The sequence below is a fragment of the Neodiprion lecontei genome, chromosome 2 (genome assembly GCF_021901455.1).
Source record: "Neodiprion lecontei isolate iyNeoLeco1 chromosome 2, iyNeoLeco1.1, whole genome shotgun sequence".
In the NCBI taxonomy this organism is placed as follows: domain Eukaryota; kingdom Metazoa; phylum Arthropoda; class Insecta; order Hymenoptera; family Diprionidae; genus Neodiprion; species Neodiprion lecontei.
The window spans coordinates 43497286-43519067 of NC_060261.1; the positions used below are offsets into that span (position 1 = coordinate 43497286).

At 44.9% G+C, this 21782-nt stretch overlaps 2 protein-coding genes across 2 annotated transcripts in view; one reads left to right on the forward strand and one right to left on the reverse strand.

The window, feature by feature from the left end:
* Positions 1–800: 800 nt before the first annotated feature.
* LOC124292935 lies at positions 801–4985 on the reverse strand. The gene is made up of 3 exons (XM_046731677.1): positions 4954–4985; positions 4738–4874; positions 801–2247 (listed from the first exon to the last, which is right to left on the reverse strand). Exon 3 carries the CDS (start codon positions 2111–2113, stop codon positions 1403–1405), a length of 711 nt encoding a protein of 236 aa, XP_046587633.1. The 5' UTR covers positions 2114–2247; positions 4738–4874; positions 4954–4985; the 3' UTR covers positions 801–1402.
* A 13137-nt stretch (positions 4986–18122) lies between these two features.
* Positions 18123–21782, forward strand: part of LOC107220780 — an 81572-nt gene continuing 77912 nt past the window's right edge. Inside the window, exon 1 of the mRNA XM_015659509.2 lies at positions 18123–18372. The gene's annotated coding sequence lies outside the window, so the exon portion shown is untranslated. The remainder of the gene's footprint in view (positions 18373–21782) is intronic.

Here is a 21782-nt window from a genome sequence, read left to right on the forward strand (position 1 = left end):
CCATACATTCGCGTCGTGCTATATGGAAAAAAAACCGAATGTAAAACAGACGGTAGGAATTTAGACGAGATTATATGAAGAAAAAAAAATCATACAAAATTTGCTGTTGTGTTGTCGATCGGCTTTTTCTTATTTTTTCACTTGTCATTTCAATTGCTTGATTTCACTGCACGGATATCAAAATCATTCGCGACCGATCCTTTCTCGCGACACTGTTTATTCCATGATGAAAAAAAATGTTTACCGTATGCAACTGCAAACTACGTAGCGAAATAGACGATTTGCTTTTTACGATATTTATAATGATAATGATAACATCGGGCGACCAACGATAAACTGAGTCGATGAAACGTAAAAAAAAAACGTAAGCTAACTTGTTAATGTACGTGTGGTAATGTGCATGTGGCGAAATTTTCGAAGAACAGCGTGAATATCGTAGAGAAGTTTACAGTTGCAAGTAACGAACGCTAATCACTCGCAAGTCAACAAGCGGCATCGCAAATCAACTATTTGAATTCATACTCGTTGCCGGTCCCGTCGTTGAAATGAAAAAAAAGACATACTCGCATTTTGATGAATGTCGACTGATGAATGCGGTTAACGAATGATGTCATTTCTCATTGACAGCAATTGAAGGTATTCAGACACATCGAGACACTAATCAAGAGCGAAGCGGATCACAGATCTGATAATTTATGTCGGAGTATAGTCGGACAATAATCATATTTATTGATGAAAATAACTGCTTCCGTGAAATTGATCCTCGCAACTTAATTCTAGAATGAGTATAATAGAATCGGTTTCACATTGTTCGGGGAGGAGGATTTTATTGAAGAATATTCCGTACACTACCTTTATTGCGGATCACCGTTGAACAATATCATAAAACTTGAATATTCGATTTAATGATGGTACAACTTGAAAACATAAAATGGGAGAAATTAATTTTTAAGTGAAACTTTCAGCAGTAATTAACCGGACGCTTCAAACTCATGGAAGTTACTTTAATAATAAAACGTGGAAGTACCTTAAGAGCTGGAATTCTGAGATTTCACTTCATTATTTGCGCATATTGCTCGAGCCTACCGTATTACCTACATCTATCAATTTCACGACGACACGAATGTATCGCTGAGGCTCGGCATACGGCTGCGTCGGTCCCTGGTTAAGAGTGTAAAAACAATTCATTCGTCAGAATAAAATGGAATAAAAATGACGTGCACAGCCGTAAGCCGAGTAGAATATGAACCCCGTTATACCGGTACGAGTAGTAAAATGTCTATGCAAATCGTGTAAAATTGTTTAAAAAAAGAAAGAAAGAATAAAACCAAATTCAGTCAATCGCTAAAAGAGTCTGAGCAAACGTTTGGTTCATCAATGACGAATTGGAAATTTCACGCGTCTATAGAGTCGCAAGGCTCGTGGCTTCACTAAGAGTTTCCAAAAATCGAGCGGGTAGTCCCCACTTACTACTACACCCTTTACGATTTTCCTTACAAGATGCCGAAGGCTCGGCAGGCTTCGCCTCGAACGAAGGGACTTCTTCGATCGGGGATTTAACAGCCTCGTAGCTGTCCAATTGTGACTCCAAATTACGCCTGGAGCGCATTTCGTTCACGGAAATCGACTCCGGGTTCGAAACCTCGGCATCGTGACTCGTTTCGAGGACCCCCGACTGCTCGTTGCGACTTCCGAAGGGACGTCTCCAGAAACTGGAATGCCTTCGCCTCTTCGTCTGGGGCTTCTTCGGCTCTGGAAGTCCTCCGGATAGCCGGGAATTCGGGGTCGAGGTCGAGGTACCGAGGTCCTTTTTGAACTCGACGAAGCGCGCGACGTTCCCCGCTAATCCTCCGGATATCGTGATCTCCAGCCTGGTCGTGTCGTCGGCTGCCGTTTCGCCCTCGAACTGCAGGGGGAGAGAAGTACTCGCAGCATTTTCCCGGCGACTCGTCGCTGGCCGGGTCGCCGGATGCTGCAAGGACGAGTCACTCCTCGCTTTCAGGGCCTTCGGAGATCCCGAGGCGCTGGCGTATCCCTGACTCTCGTCCTCTGGGGGCCTCTTCGAGCCGTTCCCGAATATCACCCTCACTTCTATCATGGACCTCGAGGACATCTCCGCGCGCTGCGCGACTATTACCGGGCTCAAGACAACAGCTGAATCCGAGCATCGTTCGTTCGTCCTTCGCGCCGATGACGAGTCCTCCGTTCCGGACCCGGAACCGTTCGGAACTTCTTCAGGGGTTATCACTGCGGCAGAAATCGCACCGTTCAAGAGTCAGTCGGCTTTTCGTAATGATCGATATTGCGGGAAGGTGAGAGAATTCAATATTGAGGTGGAGGAAAGAGGTCACGGCGAGGTCGATCCGGAGGACGAATCGTTAAGCAATTCTGATCTGAATATGTTCTCAAGTTCCATTTCTTCACGACTGAGAATAAATCAATGTTTTTTTTTATCCTTGTTCCCGCATAACGAAACTACAGCCGTAACACTTTATGATTTTAGCATACCATTTCGTATAAATGTTTATGCGACCAGTCAACTTTAGCGCGTGTAACAAATCATCTAAAATTAATAGCTTCAACGATCCCGCAACGGCTTAAATCGTATCGCTATGCAAATTTCACGAATTGATACTTATGGCTGTCTTAGAAGTAACTGCAAGAATGAAGAAACAAAAATAGTAAACCGAACACCAACGTTTCGACGCTAAGCGTAAAACTCAACGATAGTTTGATGACAGTGAAAAGATGAATCGCAGGTGTCCTTGAGATAGAATAAAGTGGTTGAGAACGGTCGAATAGCAGATATCGAAGGAGATACGTAACCAAACACTTTTGTGAGCTCACCTTTTTTCTTGAATCGTCGAGATATGAAGCATCCAAAGGGAATCGCACAGAATGAAAAAATTCCAACAACTGCCCCGGTTACTATGGTAAACATGTTCCAACGAACCATAAGCTGATAAACGTGTACATGAACAAAAATTTCAATCAAAACGAGAACTATTCCGGAGTAAAGCGACGAAAATCTAATACCGACAGAAGGGAGACTGAAAATGGAGCTAAGAACAGCAACACCAGCTTACTTCAAGTGCTTTCGGTGGACGTGGTAAACACGAGAGAAAGAAAGTAAGAGAGAGGGAGAAAGAAAGAGACTTTCCGTAGGGAAACAGAGAAAGACGTTCACGTTGTCAGTAAATCCTTACCTTGGCAATAAATCGATGGCGTGTGTGGCACTCGTACATATTCTCACGTGCAACGGCACAACGACACACAACTTTGGACGTGGCTCAATTGAGTTGGTAAGGTAATCCCTGAATGAATTCGTTGAGCGGCGTTTCATACCTGACGGACGAATAGTGTTCTTGGAGTCGTTTGCTATGGTCCAGAGAGTCAATGTCAGGTGTGAAAAACGTATCGTTCAAAGCATATTCGGATGCTGTGGATCACATGACGCGATCACGTTTGGAGAAGATTGTGTATACGAATAGAAACGTGAGATTAGACGCATGCATGCGAATGCTCGATTTGAATCAAACCAGCCCGGTGAAATATGATTTACGATATTCTCCGCTGCGGATCGAACCTCATGTGTTTATGTAATTCCCGAGAGTTGTAAAATCGCTTTTAACGACACAGCCCACAGCCTGGTTATAAAATTTTCTAACGGACCTTGGCCCAGAGCCTGAGTAGTTTTGCCTGAAACCAAGGAAAGAAAAATTCATACAGGGTAATAACGGACAAAAATCCATCCCGAGCAAAAGCGGCGTTGTCGCGTCGTATCCGTGGCTTTGCCATCGATAATTGAGTGTCCGAAGCATTACGCAAGTTACGTCGTTTGTTCCACTTCATAAAACCGGGCAGCCTGCGGGTTCGGTGCTGTATCTGCATGGTAAAAAACCCTGTTAGTATAACGCTCGTTTTTTTAAATCTAATACATCGTTGCGCTTCAGCGACGCCCATTGAAAGATCTTTGTTTATTTGTGACTAAGCATCGTTGTGCTGTTAATTGTTGGAGGTAGCTAGAGAATTTTCTTTGATTTCAGACGGACGTGTAAGCACGTGCGATCGAAATCAGGAAGTATGAAAACGAGTTCGGATTATAAGGAAGAAACAAAAAATGGTGTTGAAATCATAGGTGTCTTATTGGGTATTCGACATTAAGCAACAGGCGTCGTTGAGAAATGTATGCATTAAAAAAAAAAAAAAAAATATCTTCGAACAAGCTCTTCCGCACTCTGGCAGACTTAGAAGCTTGGTACTTTCGTCGCTTCTATCGATTTCCGGGCGATTTAATCTAAGGTTTTATCAAATCCAAGGATTTTTTCACGAACGCCTCGATCTTATCGTCGACAATATCAAGTATAATCGTATCCGGTATCGCGTCTCCCATAATTTACACGAGAAGCTCAGAGTCTTAAACTTTTTCCACTTGATCCATATCGCTTTGAACGTTAATTACACTATTTACAAGAAGCAAGCGAATTTTTTACACACTCAGCATTGGCAGTGTTCTCGTTTTTTTTACACCGCAGGCACTAACGTCTAACATAATGCGACAAATTGAGTCGAGTTACCTCTTATTTTTGCGATAATTTGCACGCATCCTCACTGAGGTCAAATTTTGAGCTGGCCGATTAGTCAATAAATTGTCCAAATTGACTTGAGACACCGGTCAACCAGCACGTAGCTCTGCAATGTAAATCAGGGTAAACAAGCTCTTCGAAGTTGACTTGCCTGTGTTGAACCAGAACAGTTGCGCACAGTGTAGAAGAGAAACCGCGTCAGCAACAGCTTGGTAATGGCACCGGTATTCAAGGAACGACCTCCACCTCCTTCTGTCAGGTTCAACGTGATTCACACCCCGCGACAGGCTTCAAATGAAAATTAGGGTATTACAAATTGTCGTCGATACAATATCGTAATTTTCTCAGGAAGAACGCGGTACCGTACATATCTGAAGATACTTCAATGATCGCTTTCGATCGAGGAGGATCAGGTGGTCAAAACATCGCGTCGATTCTCCGTCGCAGGTTTCTTCCGTCTATTGCACAATTTTACGCCGGCCTCGCGTATTATACAGCCGAGTTGGAAAAAACCAGATCGCTTCGAGGCCCGGCAAAAAGGGCAGGCAAGCGAACGGCGGATATTCCGCACAGTGTGACGAAGAGGATACGCTACAGGTTGATAGTATTATAGTAGCTGCGCTAGTATCGGGAATAGTGGTGTTTATTTACCTTGCTACGCGTCACGCTCGATTACTCAGGATTGGCGTTTTTTTTTTTCGCCACCTGAAATATCAGCTGCAGCCGCGGGTAGAGCACGTGACAATTGATTCTACTATTATTTCTCCAACTTTCGTTACACCAGCAGTTGCGGTTTTTCGCCGGTGGAAGGACGCGAGGTCCTTGATTTTCTCACTCGTAAAGTCTGAGGCCATTGTTGCCGAGCTTTTATCACGTGCGGCGTCCGTGTGCGGAGCTATCAACCGGATGCTGGACCTGGAGTCGGTTTTTGCACTCCGAACAGGAGAATTAGGAAAATAATCAAGAAAGAAACCAGCAATTCCTCACCTCCGAAAGATCGCGAGGTACACAAAGGCGCGTATATCGCCTACATAACGGCCTGCCGATTCCGTCTCATTGTCAGCAAAAAGTTACAGATTTATCGAGCATGCGCTTTACAGCACGGAACAACTGAACAGACTCTCTGTGACGGTTGCTCGGTAGCCAGACTTGTACTTTACGATTGGTATAAAGCAGAAATTAGGGTGTCGCATTTTCGTATTCGGGATTATTTTTTTTTTTATTCACCGCCAATCGTTATCCAGGTTTCCATATCGCAAACTACACAGTGTTAACTCGTGCCTGGGAAATATAACTTTTCCTCCTTAAGTAATAATGCTTTTTTGTTTTTTTAGGTATGTAGCTGTGTTGAATAAATATATAGCACGAGTTTTTTTTTTTTTTTTCTCTTATATAGTAGATACATCGAGTTTTATTTTTATGCAAAATACGCATATTTACACATTTTTAAACAATTTTAATTTTTAAAAAATGTAATGAATATAAAACTTAATGTTTAGGTATAAAATGAACATTAGCTTTAAACAAGATTTGTGATATCCGTTGCTACTTTCTTCAAAACTCCTCTTCAATCTTTTTCTCTTGTGCTAACGAGGAGAAAACCATCGCGGGCCTGTTTAATTAGTTCACCCCACTATCGGAAGATGGAAACGTGCGTTGTTAGGGATTCCCGTGAGTTAAGTATTATAGCTTTTTGACGAGCATGAACACAGAAGCTAATCAGACACTGCTTGACAAAGTTAAACTCAATCACAAATTAGCTTTGCTTTCATTTATGACATCATTATGACAGCCAGTCGGTCACTCGGCGAGATCGTTGAAAATTCGTGGCATAAATTAATCATTCATTTACCGTCAATCATGTTCATTTCTGCGAAGGTGTGAACTGATTTAAAATGACGTTGCGCTAGCGTCTTGGTTTGATGGTCATCGATAGGGGATGGATGAGAAAAAATACAGCGGATTATCTGCGATCTTCGGATTGTGAAGATCACTGGGAATTAAAAAGCTACGGCTTGTTGCTAATTCTCAGGAACAAAATCAGGGTCGAGGACAAGATCGGAAAGAAGCTCATGGGTTGCGTGATGTGTGGCAACTCGGCCCCAGCTACTCAAGTTTGTCCAGGCATGTTAATTATTTTGACATCAGTTACTGCACGAATCCACTTAAAATTAAGAGACAACCATCAGGTCTTATCTTGTACTGCTTATAATACGATTGCAGGTGAAAGAATTGTTCCAAAGCTCAGACAATCCTACGTTCTACCAGGTACATCGTATTCTGCGAGTTTGTCAAAGTAAGTACGATTGATACACGTGTAATGGGAAACTCGGCGTAGAACATCCTTGCAAGTATTAGAAGCTACTTGTTAATTGTCAATCACGCCGTACTGGTAACAGTTTGACAAATTGATCGAGAATTTTTTTGCGATCAAAGAGCTCGTACGCCTTGAAAAGAAGTAATTATTAATAAATGGAATATCTGGAAGGAATTCTCTGCCAGCATACTTCTTTCCATTATAGCCTTTTGGAGCGAAACCTAACATGATTACCAAATTTGTATACCCCTCCTCCAACGACTGGATTTTTTCAAAATTCCTACCATCCTCATGCGTTAAGCATCGCCCCTGCATTGCAACGATCCTCCAAAATTAGTTATCGTCAATACTTTCAAGATCAGTTTTTCTACTGACTCGAGACCTTTGATCAGCTGTTAATTGTCAGGGAAAAAATCTCCGTATCACGCTTCATCTTTCCTGGAATTACACGTGTGGAATGAAATACGACGTAGTGGCAAAATATGTAGTACGATAATTACCACGGATGACTACGTACGTCAACATTGTTGCTCGCCAGTTTTATCGAGTCTTGATCGCCTTCGTGTGACACATTATGCCACGAGTGTGCATTGTGGATTTAACACACGTAAATCCGTGTAACGTTGCACGGATAAAGCATTACTTTGAATCGACATTACCTCCGCTAATAGTAAGCGACAGTCGAGTTGTTAGCGGACAGAACCAAGGGGCCTTGGATACACCGCCTGACTTTTTGCAGACATTCCGCACAGTTCCGATCGCTATGTCGCATACCACCTGGCTGTGTCGAACGAATCCGTCCATGGCAGGGATCCTCGTCCTGAAAAAACGCTGCTTCACCAAACCGAAATACTTTTCTGTCGACGGTTCTACCGTTGGATGTCACCTAGGATAATTCGATGTGTTTTTTTTCTTTTTGTGTTCCATCTGCAGGTAGAACGAGAAGCGTTGCCACGCGGATCGATCGTGCAAACGTATTTATGATCTCTGGAACAGTCGGAACGATCGACAAGTTCCTTCAAGCCTTACTACACCTACAACTTATCCACGCCTCGACGGAATGACACCGTATTGTCGAGCACGACACTTTAGTGCGGTGAAGGTATTTAATTGTTGAGTTGATTTTTGTAAAATCTAAATATATATTTACAAGTTGAAGACAAGAAATTTCGTTACCATATTGCAAGAAGTATTTATTCTCAGCGGGTTGTAAATTTTAATCGCTACAGCAGTGACGTTGACATTGTCGATCAGTTTGTTTGTTGAATTTGTCGGATGTCGAAATAGTTGTTTATTAGATAGACTGATAATCAGCTGCCTTGATAGTTAGTTATGCAGTGTCCACATCTGGCAATCAACCGAGTATTGTAAATGAGTAAAACCCGTGAATAATAAAGGGGGGAAAGAAAAAAACAGCGCCGGAAGTCGCACGCGACCCTTCGACTATTTAGTCATTGTACGATATTGTTTTATCGTTTGGGTTCCTTCGGCGCGGTATCATCTTGCTAGATGTGGGACTCTTGCCTTTTACGAACAAAGACGAACGTACAGATTGAGAATAAGACTGATTATCGTTCCTAATTACATCGACGAAGATCGCGATTCCGAGTACTCGTCGTATCGTCAGGTTCCGCAAGCGGATGAGTGACGAGAATGCGTGGGTGTCTCTGCGCGTGTGTGTGTTTAAGAAATAATATACAATGAAGAAAAAACGAGGCTATCTAGAACACGTGGCCTTGGCTCACCTCCACGCCCACATCCGCGCACCCGGACGACCGAGAATGTGTATCCTGTACATTTGTAGTCCGCGAAACTGACAATCGGTCGATAGGTACGTACGTGCGGTGCATGTTCCAAAACCACCGTTTGGCAAAAAATTCGCCGGTATAATTGGCGGCGAAAAAGGCCGAGCGAAGAGGAGAGGAAGACGATCGAAACCAAGAGATAAGAACGAGGCATTAAGCATCGCCAAAGTTCAGCTCAAAGAACCTTTATGAAAGACATTGACATAATTTACTCCTAGGATAGGGAGGTATTCGAGTAATGCTCGCTAACATTCGACCGAAGCACGATAAAATTTTAACATAATTTTGAAACATGGACTAATCGGTATACGGAATAAATGATCACGGACGTGTTCGAGATTTGTTATTCGGGCGGCCGAACGGTGACGGTCAAGCTCAATGCTGTATTGCACAGTTCGGTTCGCGCTCGCCTTATACCGGCTGGAACGTTTAATTGCGTCCGAGCTGGATTAGCTCGAGGGCTTAGGGACAAGGGCGAAGGTTTGTCGAACCCTTCGTACAGCGCCGAGCCTTTCCGCTAGTTTATTTTTCTATTCTGCTTTTTAATTTTCATTGCCGCGATTATTGCCTGGCATTGTTTTTTTTCTTTTTTAATTCCTGTTCCCGGTAGACCTTCCAGCCTAATTGAGAATTGGGATTGTGTGAGTTTCGCACAACGCGCACCTACCCGCAAGAACGTACGAAAATGATCTTTAATCGGTTTCGAATATCCTCCGCGCCGTTCAAGGTGTCCGAGTATTGAACTGAAATTGTTTCTGTACACCCGCGTCGATCGAAAATTAATATCACGCGTTGTGATCAGGAAACCCGCGGAGTAGGGAATTATTAACGACGAAAATGATGAAAATAGATTTTATTTTTTTGCCGATCTAAAAGGGCCCGCTAGTCTCACACCGGATTATAATTAAGACGATATTTACCGGCAAGGACCCGCGTGTTTGAGGCTCAGATTTTCAAGGTAAATTGGTCTATTCAGTCAATGTCATGCATACTTGCCTGGCTGTCGAAGGTGTGAAAGAGAGTGCCTTTGATCAAGTCTCTTTCTCTCCCTCTCCGCAGCCAGCCTCTCTGCATAGGTATAACTATACGTAACAGGTATGCACCGATTCCGATGGACGTGAGATCGCGTAATATTTACCCATTCGCACCCAAGTTATATCACCTATAATTACGATACCTCTGAACAAACTTCGCCGCGTGGAGAGTAAAAAAAGTTTCTACACGTTTATTACAGGAAATCATACTGAAAAATGACGAGAACCGTGACACGGGTAAAATCCATACGTTCTTATTTGCTTTCATGAGCATAAGTAATCGACGTGTGCGAAGCTCGTGACGAGTTATTTGGCATATGAAATTTTTGCAACTAGAACAAAATCTGGCCCAGATACCTATAAGCCTGAACCCAAAACTTGCCAACGAGCCGAACATTCGTAGGCACGGTTGTAGTAATGAAACGCCACGTCGAACGGTCCGAATAAACTTTTTTCACACGCTACGCATAAATTAGCAACCTTGGCTAGAGTAATTCAGAATCCGAATTAGCATAAAGTAGAAGTTATCTGATCCTCGAAGTAAATAATAACGATATCAAAAACACCAAATTGCCGTGTAACACATACCCGTGTATCCTCAAGTTCACGACCTATTGAGAAACTCCCGACACTGCAAAGTGTCCATCGAATTTTTCAGTAACACGTCATCCGTAAAAAGCAGCACTCGAGCAGCGTGCAGGACGCGTAACGACTCGTCGTGATTTGCGACCGCCTGTCGTTGAAAGAAAATTTCAATTCAACATTTTTTGTAATCTCTGGGCGTAAATGCGACGGTGGTAAGGAACAGTGACACGTTCTAGCTGCATGCTTCAGACCGGCCTGCGCACGCGCATTGCCACAAAGGAGCCGGTGAGACCTCACGTTTCCTTTCACGCTCCGATTTTACCGCGACTCCGGAGTCTCTATGTACATATACATATGGTATATACCGCATACCCGTGTATGCAACCGTTTCTGCGCACCGTGTGAGAATATCAATGCTAACTTCAGGGCGTGCGTGCGTCGGTACGTTGGCATAGATATAATTGGTTATTGCGTCGATACCTATCCGTAGATCGTGGATTCTTCAACTTTGGAGAACGTTCAAGTCCGATTAGACCGGCAGATCGTATGGCTGGGGGCGTAGGGTCAGTTTGCGATTCGATTCCATGCCTCGACTTGCGGCTTCGTAATCTATGTATCACCGCCGGTTTCGGGCAAGGTCAACTTTTTACCCGTGCCCCCGAATTTAATAGCCTTCTAACCGCCGTCCGTAAGCGTTTAAAGAAAATCATTTGATCGCGAGCTCCCGATAATATCACGTAGCGAGCCCTCGATGAGCGGATTAACAGGTTGCTCTACTACGCGGTACAACCATGCCCGACGGGACGGCGGTTTGATAATCGATTGCCATTAACGGGAGGGGCACAGCTTTGACGGTTTAAGATCGCAAACAATAAAGCCCTCAAACTGAAATTGCTCCTAGTGTTTTCATTTTCTTTGAAAAAGAACTCCCAAAAACAGGCATGCGACAGGTTTTTACATCTATACAATGTTAACATTATACGCTTTTATTTACGTACTTACCAATTTGACCGCCAAATTTTATTATTTGTGTTTTTCATTTATCGTTATTTCATTATCTTTTGTTTATTTTTGTCACACCAAATTTGTATCATTTTCATCCCCCCTACCCCCCATAAGTAGCAGGCAAAGGCAGAGGCAAAGGGGGCGCGTCCAACCAACCCGTTAACGACGCCGCGTTTCGAGCCCTCCTCAAGCGGTTCAAGAATGAATCGAAAGTGTTTATCGAATTGAAATGTCCAGAGTGAATTAGCGAAGGTTAGTTGTAATCTTGCGGCTGAAATCTCGGGAAAAAATACCAGTGAAATGTCAGCGACTACAAGATTTCGAACGATACGGCGAAACGAAGACGGCAACCCCGGCATCCAATTTGGAGATGAATATCGGTCCGGCTCTAAGATCGTTTCCAGCATTGACCTTTCGCCAATTGCTACTTCGCATCTGGCACAGCCATGGCAAGGGCCGTTTACCCGTCGATTAAGCCTCGACGAGGTCCTTAAAACCGTCAACTCCGACTGCGTAATTTCCATCGTTCTCGTCTCGTAACCGTTGCAGCCTTACTCGATGCGCCGTACCCCGGGATACGTGCGATATGCAGAAGCTGCGCGTCTCGCGACGTGTCGAAGGCTACGGTAATTAATCGAGAGGGAATTAGGGCGACCGAGAGAACCAGGCCGTGACAGACACGACGGAGAGTCGCAATTGCAGCTGCTCGTCGCGTTGCGCGAGCAATTCCTGCACATTTCCTTGGACTGGGACACTTTGTTCGGGCTCGTTTGTCTCTTTGTCCGTCCGAAACTCGGAGAGAATTACCTGTATCGAGGAGGGATTTGGCCGTGCAAGATCTTTCCGTTCGACGACGGTTCGGCCTCTCTGACCTTGCTCCGTGTGCTAAGCTGTAAAAGAGTTCTTGCAGCTGGTGGGCTCGATCACCGTCGCCCACCTCACTCCTCGTTCATCGTTTTACATAAATACCTGTTGTGATATTGTAAGCGCAAATTACAATTCCGATTAATTATTAATCGACCACTTCGTGCTTTTTTATACACGAGGAGCGGTAATTGCCGCAGACGGGCCGAGACTACCGAGATCCGGTCGCGAAACATCTCGGTACATTAACGCTTCGGAGTTCACTTAAATTTGGTGGTAAGCTGACCACGAGCTTCGATCGGATACCAAAGCATGTATGTACGATAATATTCGTCAATGCCTTTGGCTTCTGGCTAAATTGTTTTCGGTCCGAAAGAGAATGCGAGTTCGTTCCTGTAGGAATTTATATATTTTTTTTTTCCTCGGAAGCAAAGGCAATAACGAATATTACCGTACGACGATTTTCAAGATTCGTAAAACGAAAATCAATTTTTTTCTCTTTCTTTCGAACAACAGATTGCATCGATACTTGTGTGTCTGCAAACGCGATGACAAGTGTTTGAAGCATATCACGGGTGGCAAGAATTTTGAAACGCATCTTCTTCTTCTTTTTTTTTTTTTTTTCTAATCGAACGTCAAACCAAAGACGGTTATCTTACACGGAATCTAAGGTATATACGTTGCGTAAGATATAACGTGAGAATCGCATGCATGCAGAACAAACGCTTGACTGGGCAATAAAGTCTAACCAAGTGCAGCTTGGACAAAAGGTTCATAAAAACCGTGTACATTATACAACGTTCTCAGCCTAAATCGGCATGGTCATTTACCGTCTCGACTTGTACACAGGTATAATATACGGTATGCGCGTGACCGGGTCTAAGCGCGTCGAGGAATAAAATAGAACGAGGGCATCGGACGGGTTGCGACAGACGAGATATTTCACCTGTAAAATCGTATACAGAAATAATTGAATGCTTTCGAATTACAAATTCATACCGTGACGGCCATCACTTGTCGACGAAGGACGCGCGCCCTTCCTCAAAACGCTATTGCAATTTTCGACCCTCGCCCGCGATCCAAGTTGACAATTCTGACTCCCGCAGCCCTCGAAGACTTCGACGGTGATCGTTTCTATTTTTTTTTTTTACTTGACTGAAAAATGACCTCATCGCAACGCACCGTCGCACTGATCGATAAGCCATCATTCGTATCGCCGAACTCGTGTCGTAACGCTGCAAAATGGATTATTATTACGTTGTTTTTTTTCCCCTCTTTCTCGCAGAATAATTACAAATCAACCGAATCGGTATTTTCCCGTTTGACAGCGTCGAACGTGACGCGTTGTACGGCTGGTCGTATGCTGATTCGATAACAGGTGTGAGATTGGCGTGTAATCCATACGTATCGCTTTACAACGGCGATCCGCACGAGCCGGCCGCTGCTGCAGCCCCGTTTGATTGATATGCGATAATATCGGCTGCATATACTCCTATTTACACGCCACACCTCCGCTCCAAGGACAGATTTTAATCCCTCGTTGAATATTCCACCACTTATGTGGAAAATCTCGAAGGTGGATGTAACGCAACGGGTATTATAAGTATGTACAAGCGATATAATGGTGCGGCACCTCTGACCGCGGCGTGCGATGACCACACCCTCGGATGTGGGTGGAGGAAGAATTATTGACGGCGTCGCTCGTCGTCGCACACGCGAAACCGACGACTTTGACGGTCCCTCAAGCTCACCGTTACAGAGGGTAATACTTGCCCGTTGATTAGGGCCTTTTTAACACGATGCACGGCGCGGACGAAAGACGCGTAAAACCGGTGTGGTAGGAATGTCGGAACTCGATCCTTGGCACCACGCAGCCTATAATGGCTTGGTTGTTTGCATTATCGTTGAGCGTATAAAGGTGATGTAAAACTGGAGTGCGAAAGATATATGTTGCAGCAAGACGAATGCATAATACGCATAAACTGGACGCATAACATCTTAATCGACTCGATCGGTATCTGAATTAAATTCCAATTAATATATTACGAGGCGAGATAATTAACCGCTGCGATATTAATGAAAACCATTATTTTTTTGTTTTATTTTATTTTTTTACTCTTTCACTCTCTCTCTCTCTCTCTCCAACTCGTTCCTTTTTATCTCAACTTATTTTTCACCACCGTCTGGAGGTGGGTACCCAAGAAACAGGAATATGGTTTTAAAAGCATCCATCATTGTGACGTAACGCACCAGATGTAGACGTATAGCGGGTTGAGTGCGCGGCGATAATTTATTGCTTTATATTCCCCCGGTCGGCCCTATTTTCGGCTTGGGGGATGCTTAAACACGTCGAATGACCCGACGTTTTCACGTATAACGAGAGATCGTCGAAACGGTGTAACATCGAGACGAATCTCTCGCCCTTCTCACCCAGCAAACCTCTTCTTCGGAACCTTTCCGCTTCTCCTCGGGTTACCGAAATCGTGGCTGCCATTCCTCGCGACTCCGTTCTAAATCCGTTCGTGAATCACCTGACACTTAGCCACCCCTCGGACCGGCACTCGGCGATAACTCGCGCGGTCCGATTCACCACCCACTCAACTTATCCACTTTAGCGGGGATCCACCAGGGCTCTGCTGGTCAACTTGCAGCTCACGCAGTCCTCAGTTTATCCCTGGAGCTATATAACCTTGTACTTCTATACTTCTCCCCTCGAACTCTTACTTCGACCACGTCGGTCCGACTCAACGGCACGGGATCAAGGAATATTTACGGCCAACGTGGCTTTTCCTTTCTTTCTTCGACGCGTCGCCGCTCACCCTCCTCTTTGCCCCATTTCCCCCTCGATTCGTCCAGAGAGAGACGAAACATCGCACATTTTAGACTTCATTTTCTATTTCTTACCTCAAGTATGCAGCAACGAAAGTTGACAATAAACGTCGTGTGATTATGACGAGGAAAAAATAAAAGTGGGTAAAATTACTTCAACCATCCCAGTAGATTGTCGTTGAATACACGGTCCCCCATTTCTTCCATGGGATAAACGCAGCAGGCTCTGTGTTCAAACTTAACACATGTAAACTGAATAACTCAGACTGCAGGCAGTCGTCCTTCCTACTTATCCTACAGATTTTCACGCAATCTCTTTGCCTCGTAGCTACAGTCCAGGTAATTAATTCGTCACCTGATCAGCTTCGGAGGAGCTTTATAGCTGGCGGAATGTTTTACAAATCGCGCTGTACACGGCACGGCGAGAAAAGTTTTGTCTGTAATTTCATGGGTTGAACAAAATTGGAAAAAAAAAAAAAAAATACCCGAGCAAATCTCGTGCGACTGGCAGCTAATCGAGGCCTGGAAATACGGGGGATAAAACGATCTCAAAGCTCGCCCCTTGATATATACGCGACTATGAGAGTTAGCCATGAATTGGTCGTCCTCGAGGTGAACCTCTTCCATTGTTTCTTCATCGACTTCCGGGCCCGTTTTCCCCTCGCAAGTCAAGTCAGTCACTTCGTTTATTGTACGCGACGGTATGAATGCCAGAACCGGGACAATGGAAATCGTACGCCGGCTCAGGGATGGGGACTTTTTAAAGAATTCTATCCCATTCGAATCTCTCTTTGTGCTTCGATTCGACGCGAAGTGTTACTCCTCGATCGGATATAATACGACGACTTAGTTTCGGAAACGTTGTACGGTTGGCTGCGTTTATTTCCCTCGATCGTTACGTTGGCATAGATAGAATGGCTTGTCAAGTCCGTCGTCATTTCATCAGGTTGCATCGTGAGACGCGAAACTGGTTCTTCGCCTTCTTTACAATGTCAAGTGTTCGCTGAATCGACCCAGTTTCCATGAATAAAAATCTTTCGTTAAACATTATTATGCCAAAAATATGTTTTTACTGTGAAAAGTTGTGCCATGGGTAACATTTTTTATTCAATGTATATTTACTCGATGTTTCTATGACTGATTTCCTCTGCAACCACCGAGGACTGTTGACTTATTTTGCAAATGAGAGTTTTCTTGCAAAATTATTTAGGCAACCGTCGGTGGACGCGATATTTTTCGAGAAATTTCTCTGTCGCGCGAATACTTTATTCGCGACAGCGCGGTACGTCCTGCGAGTTGCGGGGCGAAGGAAGAGGTGTAATCCTCGAACAGATGCATGTGCCTCTCCCTAAGGAATGACGGGATGGAAGCGAGCCGAGAGAAGGAATTGAGGGGTGGAGATCTAAGCCGATTCCCTTGCAGATCTACTTTATTTCTTTATCCCCGGTAATTAAGCTCTTCCCGTACCCTGAAGAGACACTTTTATTACAATACCGTAAGGAGGGTAATTCAACAGGGTCCATTATTACGGGGCGAATCGGTTCTGTAAAAAATCACGGCCAAATGTTAAGGGGTCACATTTCAGTTTGCACGAAAAATTAATTCGTGTAACGTACAGACGTAACCACACGTATACAGTTTCATTTGTACACATTACCTTAAACTTGAATTGATTCTTGTAATAACTAACAGTTAGATATCCTGACTGTGAAATTCCATCTTGATATATCTGACTTAGACCCAGTCCTAGGCCGATTTCGCCGACTTCTCTACGTTTCTGTTACAAAGAAGAATGTCAAGATATTATACCTGTCAGCCAGGCAATAAAATTTCACTCGCGAAACGTGAGTTGCATACCGTGCTGGGCGTGAATCATCGACGGATGTAGGAGCGCGATTGTTAGAATGATTAACATGTGTGACGGGTAGTCGATGGACATATAACTGGTTCGGGAAATGCATTCGTGGATTTCGATCTGGATAATTACATCACCCTAACAACGATACGTGTTTTCGGATACGTGTGTCAATGTATTCTCAATTTGACGTATTCTAATTTGAAACTGCTGTAAGTTATAACCATCACCGTCACAGGGACTGTGGCGAGAAATTAATTAGGATAGTTATTATTTCTGTAGGACAATCACATTTTCTGAAATTGGTGCAACGCTTGAGTCAAGAACGGAACAGCCAGAAAATTTACCAGAGTAATTAGAATCCGAATCTCGATAGCAAAGCTTCGGAGTTTCGTTGAAAAAAGAAAAAAACGATACGTGAGAAATATTCTTAAACCACGATAACTTTCATCTGTACGTAAACTTCCGCAGCTTTTTTGAATCTCGTACGGATATTCAGACACCGCTGCCAATCCCTTGTTACATCCAATTTGCTCGAGTGCTTCGCTACGATTTAGAGGGCGGAGGACACAGTTTGGACGGTCTAAAATCATACCTATTTTCAGGGGTTTTTTCCTAAAGAAAATGACAACACTTGAAACAATTTGAGTTCGAGAGCTTTATTATTTATAGTTTCAAGAACATTTCAGCATTTTTACATCGAATTTAATAACAGAATGGCGGTATGGCGCACATAAGTAGCAAACGCCCACGTTTTCAATCCGGTGGCGTGGATTCCTCGGCCAATTTTTTTTATCCGATCGACTGTAAATTCTGACTCAATCTGTAAAACTTGTTTATCGATACAAGCTGGTGGCTAGATTTTTCAATTTAAATCTCGACATTTCCTTGTACAAATTTATTTTTCAACAATTTTGTGGCCAAAAAATGAAATTACTTCTTCACAATCGTATATATTTAAAAAAAACTTTCGAGCTGAAACCTGAGTAGATGCTTTTAACGCAAAAACTTTTTTCCATCTACCGTACCTCTCCAAACGATCGTCAACGATTGATGAAATTCAAATCTATCGAATCCTTCCGCTTCTCGTATCCCACACGAAGCCGAGACAGCTTTGGCGAGTGTCGTCGCGCCGTCTCTCGTCACACCGAAGAACCAAAAGCTCTCCGTCGTTTCAGATTCGTCCGCCAGATGGCGGATCGATGACCGATCCGGAAACTGAGGGAAACAACAGGAGCTCGGCAGGAACATGACGGCATTGCGTCGCAACGTCAAGTGCGGAGGTCTGGTTAAAAAAATTTCGTTAATAAACGAGTTACTCGTGTTAATAAATAAATGTGAAGAGTGAGCGTGATCGTTTGCTGGATATGTGCTGTGATTTATGACGAAAGGAACCGCCCTATGTGGCCGGACACATTCCGTGGATACGTATTCGATAAAGCAGAATAAAAAAGGAAGTTTCTCGCCCGCTATCACGATATCATTTCGTTTGGTGCGTATTATTATTATCGCTGTTATTGTCGTCATTCCTCTCCGCGTATTTTTTCCAGTCCCAGCCTCCGTCTCCGCCTCTCCCACCGTTTTTCACACTCTATCGAGCGATCTCCTCTTCGTCTCGACTTATCCTCGCACCTAATTAGAATTACCTACTATAATAATACGCACGTCCGATACCCTCGAGTCTGTTCTATTTCATTCTATCCTAGCTTAGCTTGGCGTTTATTTCTCGCCTTGCCTCCTCCCCCCTCCTCCCTCCGTCCCGCGCACACACACTCGCGTTTCGTTCGCCACGCACTCGCGGCACGCGAAATGCCAAAGGTGGCGAAAAGTAAAATAATGATTTCTTAATGCGTCACACCCCGCGATTCGTGTATTACGTATAATACGTGCGCCGTACCTCGACCCTGAAGTAAACCTAGGCACGTACCCCAAATCCCCCCCCCCCCCCTCTTCACTCGCCGACCCGCTTCGCGATCGTGTATCGATTTCGGGGCAAATACCGTACTACGCACGCAGGGTGGAGATCCTGCATCGCATACGTGTACACGTTGTACGTACGGCTCGTGCATGCGTATACGCGTACACTCGTAAATACACCCATATTATATATTTAATAATACCAATCGAACGTACGTACGTACGAAAGGTCGCGGGTGTGTTCCGTGTTGTCATCTAGAGGGCATTGACCCCTAAGCGCTACCCCCACCCCGTCCCTCGTTCTTCGTCCTCCTCCTCCCTTCCTTCTCTTTTCCCTTCACAAACCCCCTCGACCCACCCCGCGGTGTCTTACCCCTCGCTTCACCCCAGCGCTACTACATCGTACCTTTATTATAGGTAGGCATACGTGTGTTTGTGTGCGCGCGTGTGTGTGTGTGTGTGTGTGTCGGAGGCACAGCTCTACCTGCCTGTATAAGCGATACTGGTATTACTTTGGCCCTGTGTATAAACGTAGCGTTCCAGAAGCGGTGTGAAAGGCGTCAACGGGGGGCGGGGAGAGGGGGGGGTCAGTCATTCACACCGAGAGAACGGGAGGAAAACTTGAAAGGAAATTCACGCATCTACGATCTTTGTTCCTATTTTCAAACGCATGCCTGCCGTCTGCCTTATGCTGCGCTATTTTCTTTCGCCGCGTTCGCATTGTAGATTACAGACGGTCGAGACTGGTTCGTCGCGTGGTCTTTTTTTCCCCTCTCGTTTCTTCTTTCTTTTTCTTATCGCGCACTCCGTCTCACGGTTCTTTCGATTCACGTAATACGCGTCAGGGGCGGATCCAGAAGGTTCACGCTGGAGAGAGGGGAGGTTTGAAATATATGTATATCCGAATGAGAGAAATTTTTGTACAATGAAAGCTATGCGGTCCTATGGATCATAATGACTGAAAAACAATAGTTACGAAAGCACAATTTATTACTCTACATTCTACGTTAAATTTATTATTTAATTATATATATTTGCATTTGTGAAACATGAATATTGCCTATTCACACGTATTGTGAAACCGTAGATTAGTATTCACGTCATATATATGTAGAAATATAAATCATTATTTTGGAATTGCAAATAATTGCACGTATCGTAATAAAACGAAACTCGAAAAATTCCTGTTAATAACCCAACGATTGCTGTTGCATACTTGTAACATTTAAATATCATCCCAACTAAATTACATTATTTTTTGGGAAACGATTCGAATTCAATTGGATATGACGATGTTTGCCTCAATTAGAAGAGGGCAATTCAAAGTTGGTCCGAGAAAGTCTCCTCGTCTCTGATATGTTAAAATTATTTTCCGCGCACGGAGCCCCCTCCGGATCCGCCGCTGAACGTACGTAGTACACACACCTTCGTCGGCCAAGACGTATGACGTAATTAAACACACGCGCTGTTTTAACTGGTCCGCCCGAACCGCGGCAGCGCCGATCTCGAACCTACACGGCACGGCATACATACATTACCGTTTTACGAGCAGATAGCTGTACGTGCGACTCACACGCGCGTATGCATTCGTCAATCCGTATTAGACACGTAGTACGTCCTCGTCTTCCGCTGCGCCAGCGCGCTGCTTCGTCTCTGTCCAGCCTGCGACACACCGTATGGTACGGGTACGTTTGTCGCAGAGACGCATCATCTACCCATGCCTACGCGACATGTACGAACATCCGTGCGTTCGATGCGAGAGCAAGGCAGGGGCCGAGGGGGATAAAGAATCGGGAGAGACGCGAAGAAGTTTCCTCAGCTTTCAACTTTGACGAATTTACGCCGGCCCCTGGAATTTATTTGCGCGCGTATGCAAGAGCATTCATTGATAATCGACGCTTCGGCGGCTGTGCTTGCGCGGTGTGCGCGCTTGTACAACGAGTTATTTCTGGAGATTACACGCGGTCGCGGTGGCGGATGGAAACGGCTCACCGCCTTTCCTTGCGATCCCCGCATATCCGTGCACGTCTCGTTGCGGCGTCCCGCGCTTCGGGCCTGACCTGCGTCACGGCAAAATTTCTTGATAGGATCGAGATAGCGATTGAGCACGATCGCTGGTGGCGGAGGTCTCCTTTTTCCTTACGAAGAAGAAAAGAAACGATTCGGGGAGAGGGGGAGGAAATCCGTTTCCCTCAGCGCCGTATCGTCGCCGTCGGGACGGTGAGGAAAAATTCTTGGTCGGAAGCCGCGCGACCGGGCCAATAAATTTTATTGCGCCGCAGCTGGTTTCGTTCGTCGTCGACGCCACGCTGCGCGTACGCCTCGAACACCGTCAGCGCCCGACGGACGACGGACGTCGACGACGACGACGACGACGTCGACGCAGCGTCGCTGCGCGGCACTAAAATCGAGGAACCGAAAGCGAATATAGGTCAGGCACTCCTCAACATTGGGGTCATTGTCCCAGGCCCCCCAGGCCCCGCTCCGCCGATAGAGAAGCTCTCCCCCGACATCCACCAACTTCGCGTCGCTCGTCTCTCCTTACCGACACCTGTTCTCTGTCACTAGATGACACTACATGTGTCGAAGCACGCCGAATGCACGCAAACTCTTCCTCCGTCCGCGTGATCTCATTTTTTTTCAAGTATTACCGAAAATGGGATCGGGACCTTACCGAGGGGCAAGGGGTCACTCGTCTCTGGGCACATGGGTGTGCGACGGCGTGTCGGGCGACGTTTCGATAAGGAAAACACCAGGGGGTCCAAGCTGTCAGGGAAATATGGGAAACCGGAAATTTTCGGGGGATCGGCATGCGGCTGGAAAAAGAGGGAAATGTCGGGTAGTTCGGTTGTGTGTTTGGGAAATTCTTTATTTCATTCTTCACTGGTGTACCATTCTGCGAAACGAATTTGGGGGGACGGTGTGAAAAAGGTGTAAAAAAGGTCGAAGAAAAATATGATTTTTGGAGGTATTTTAAGAATTTAT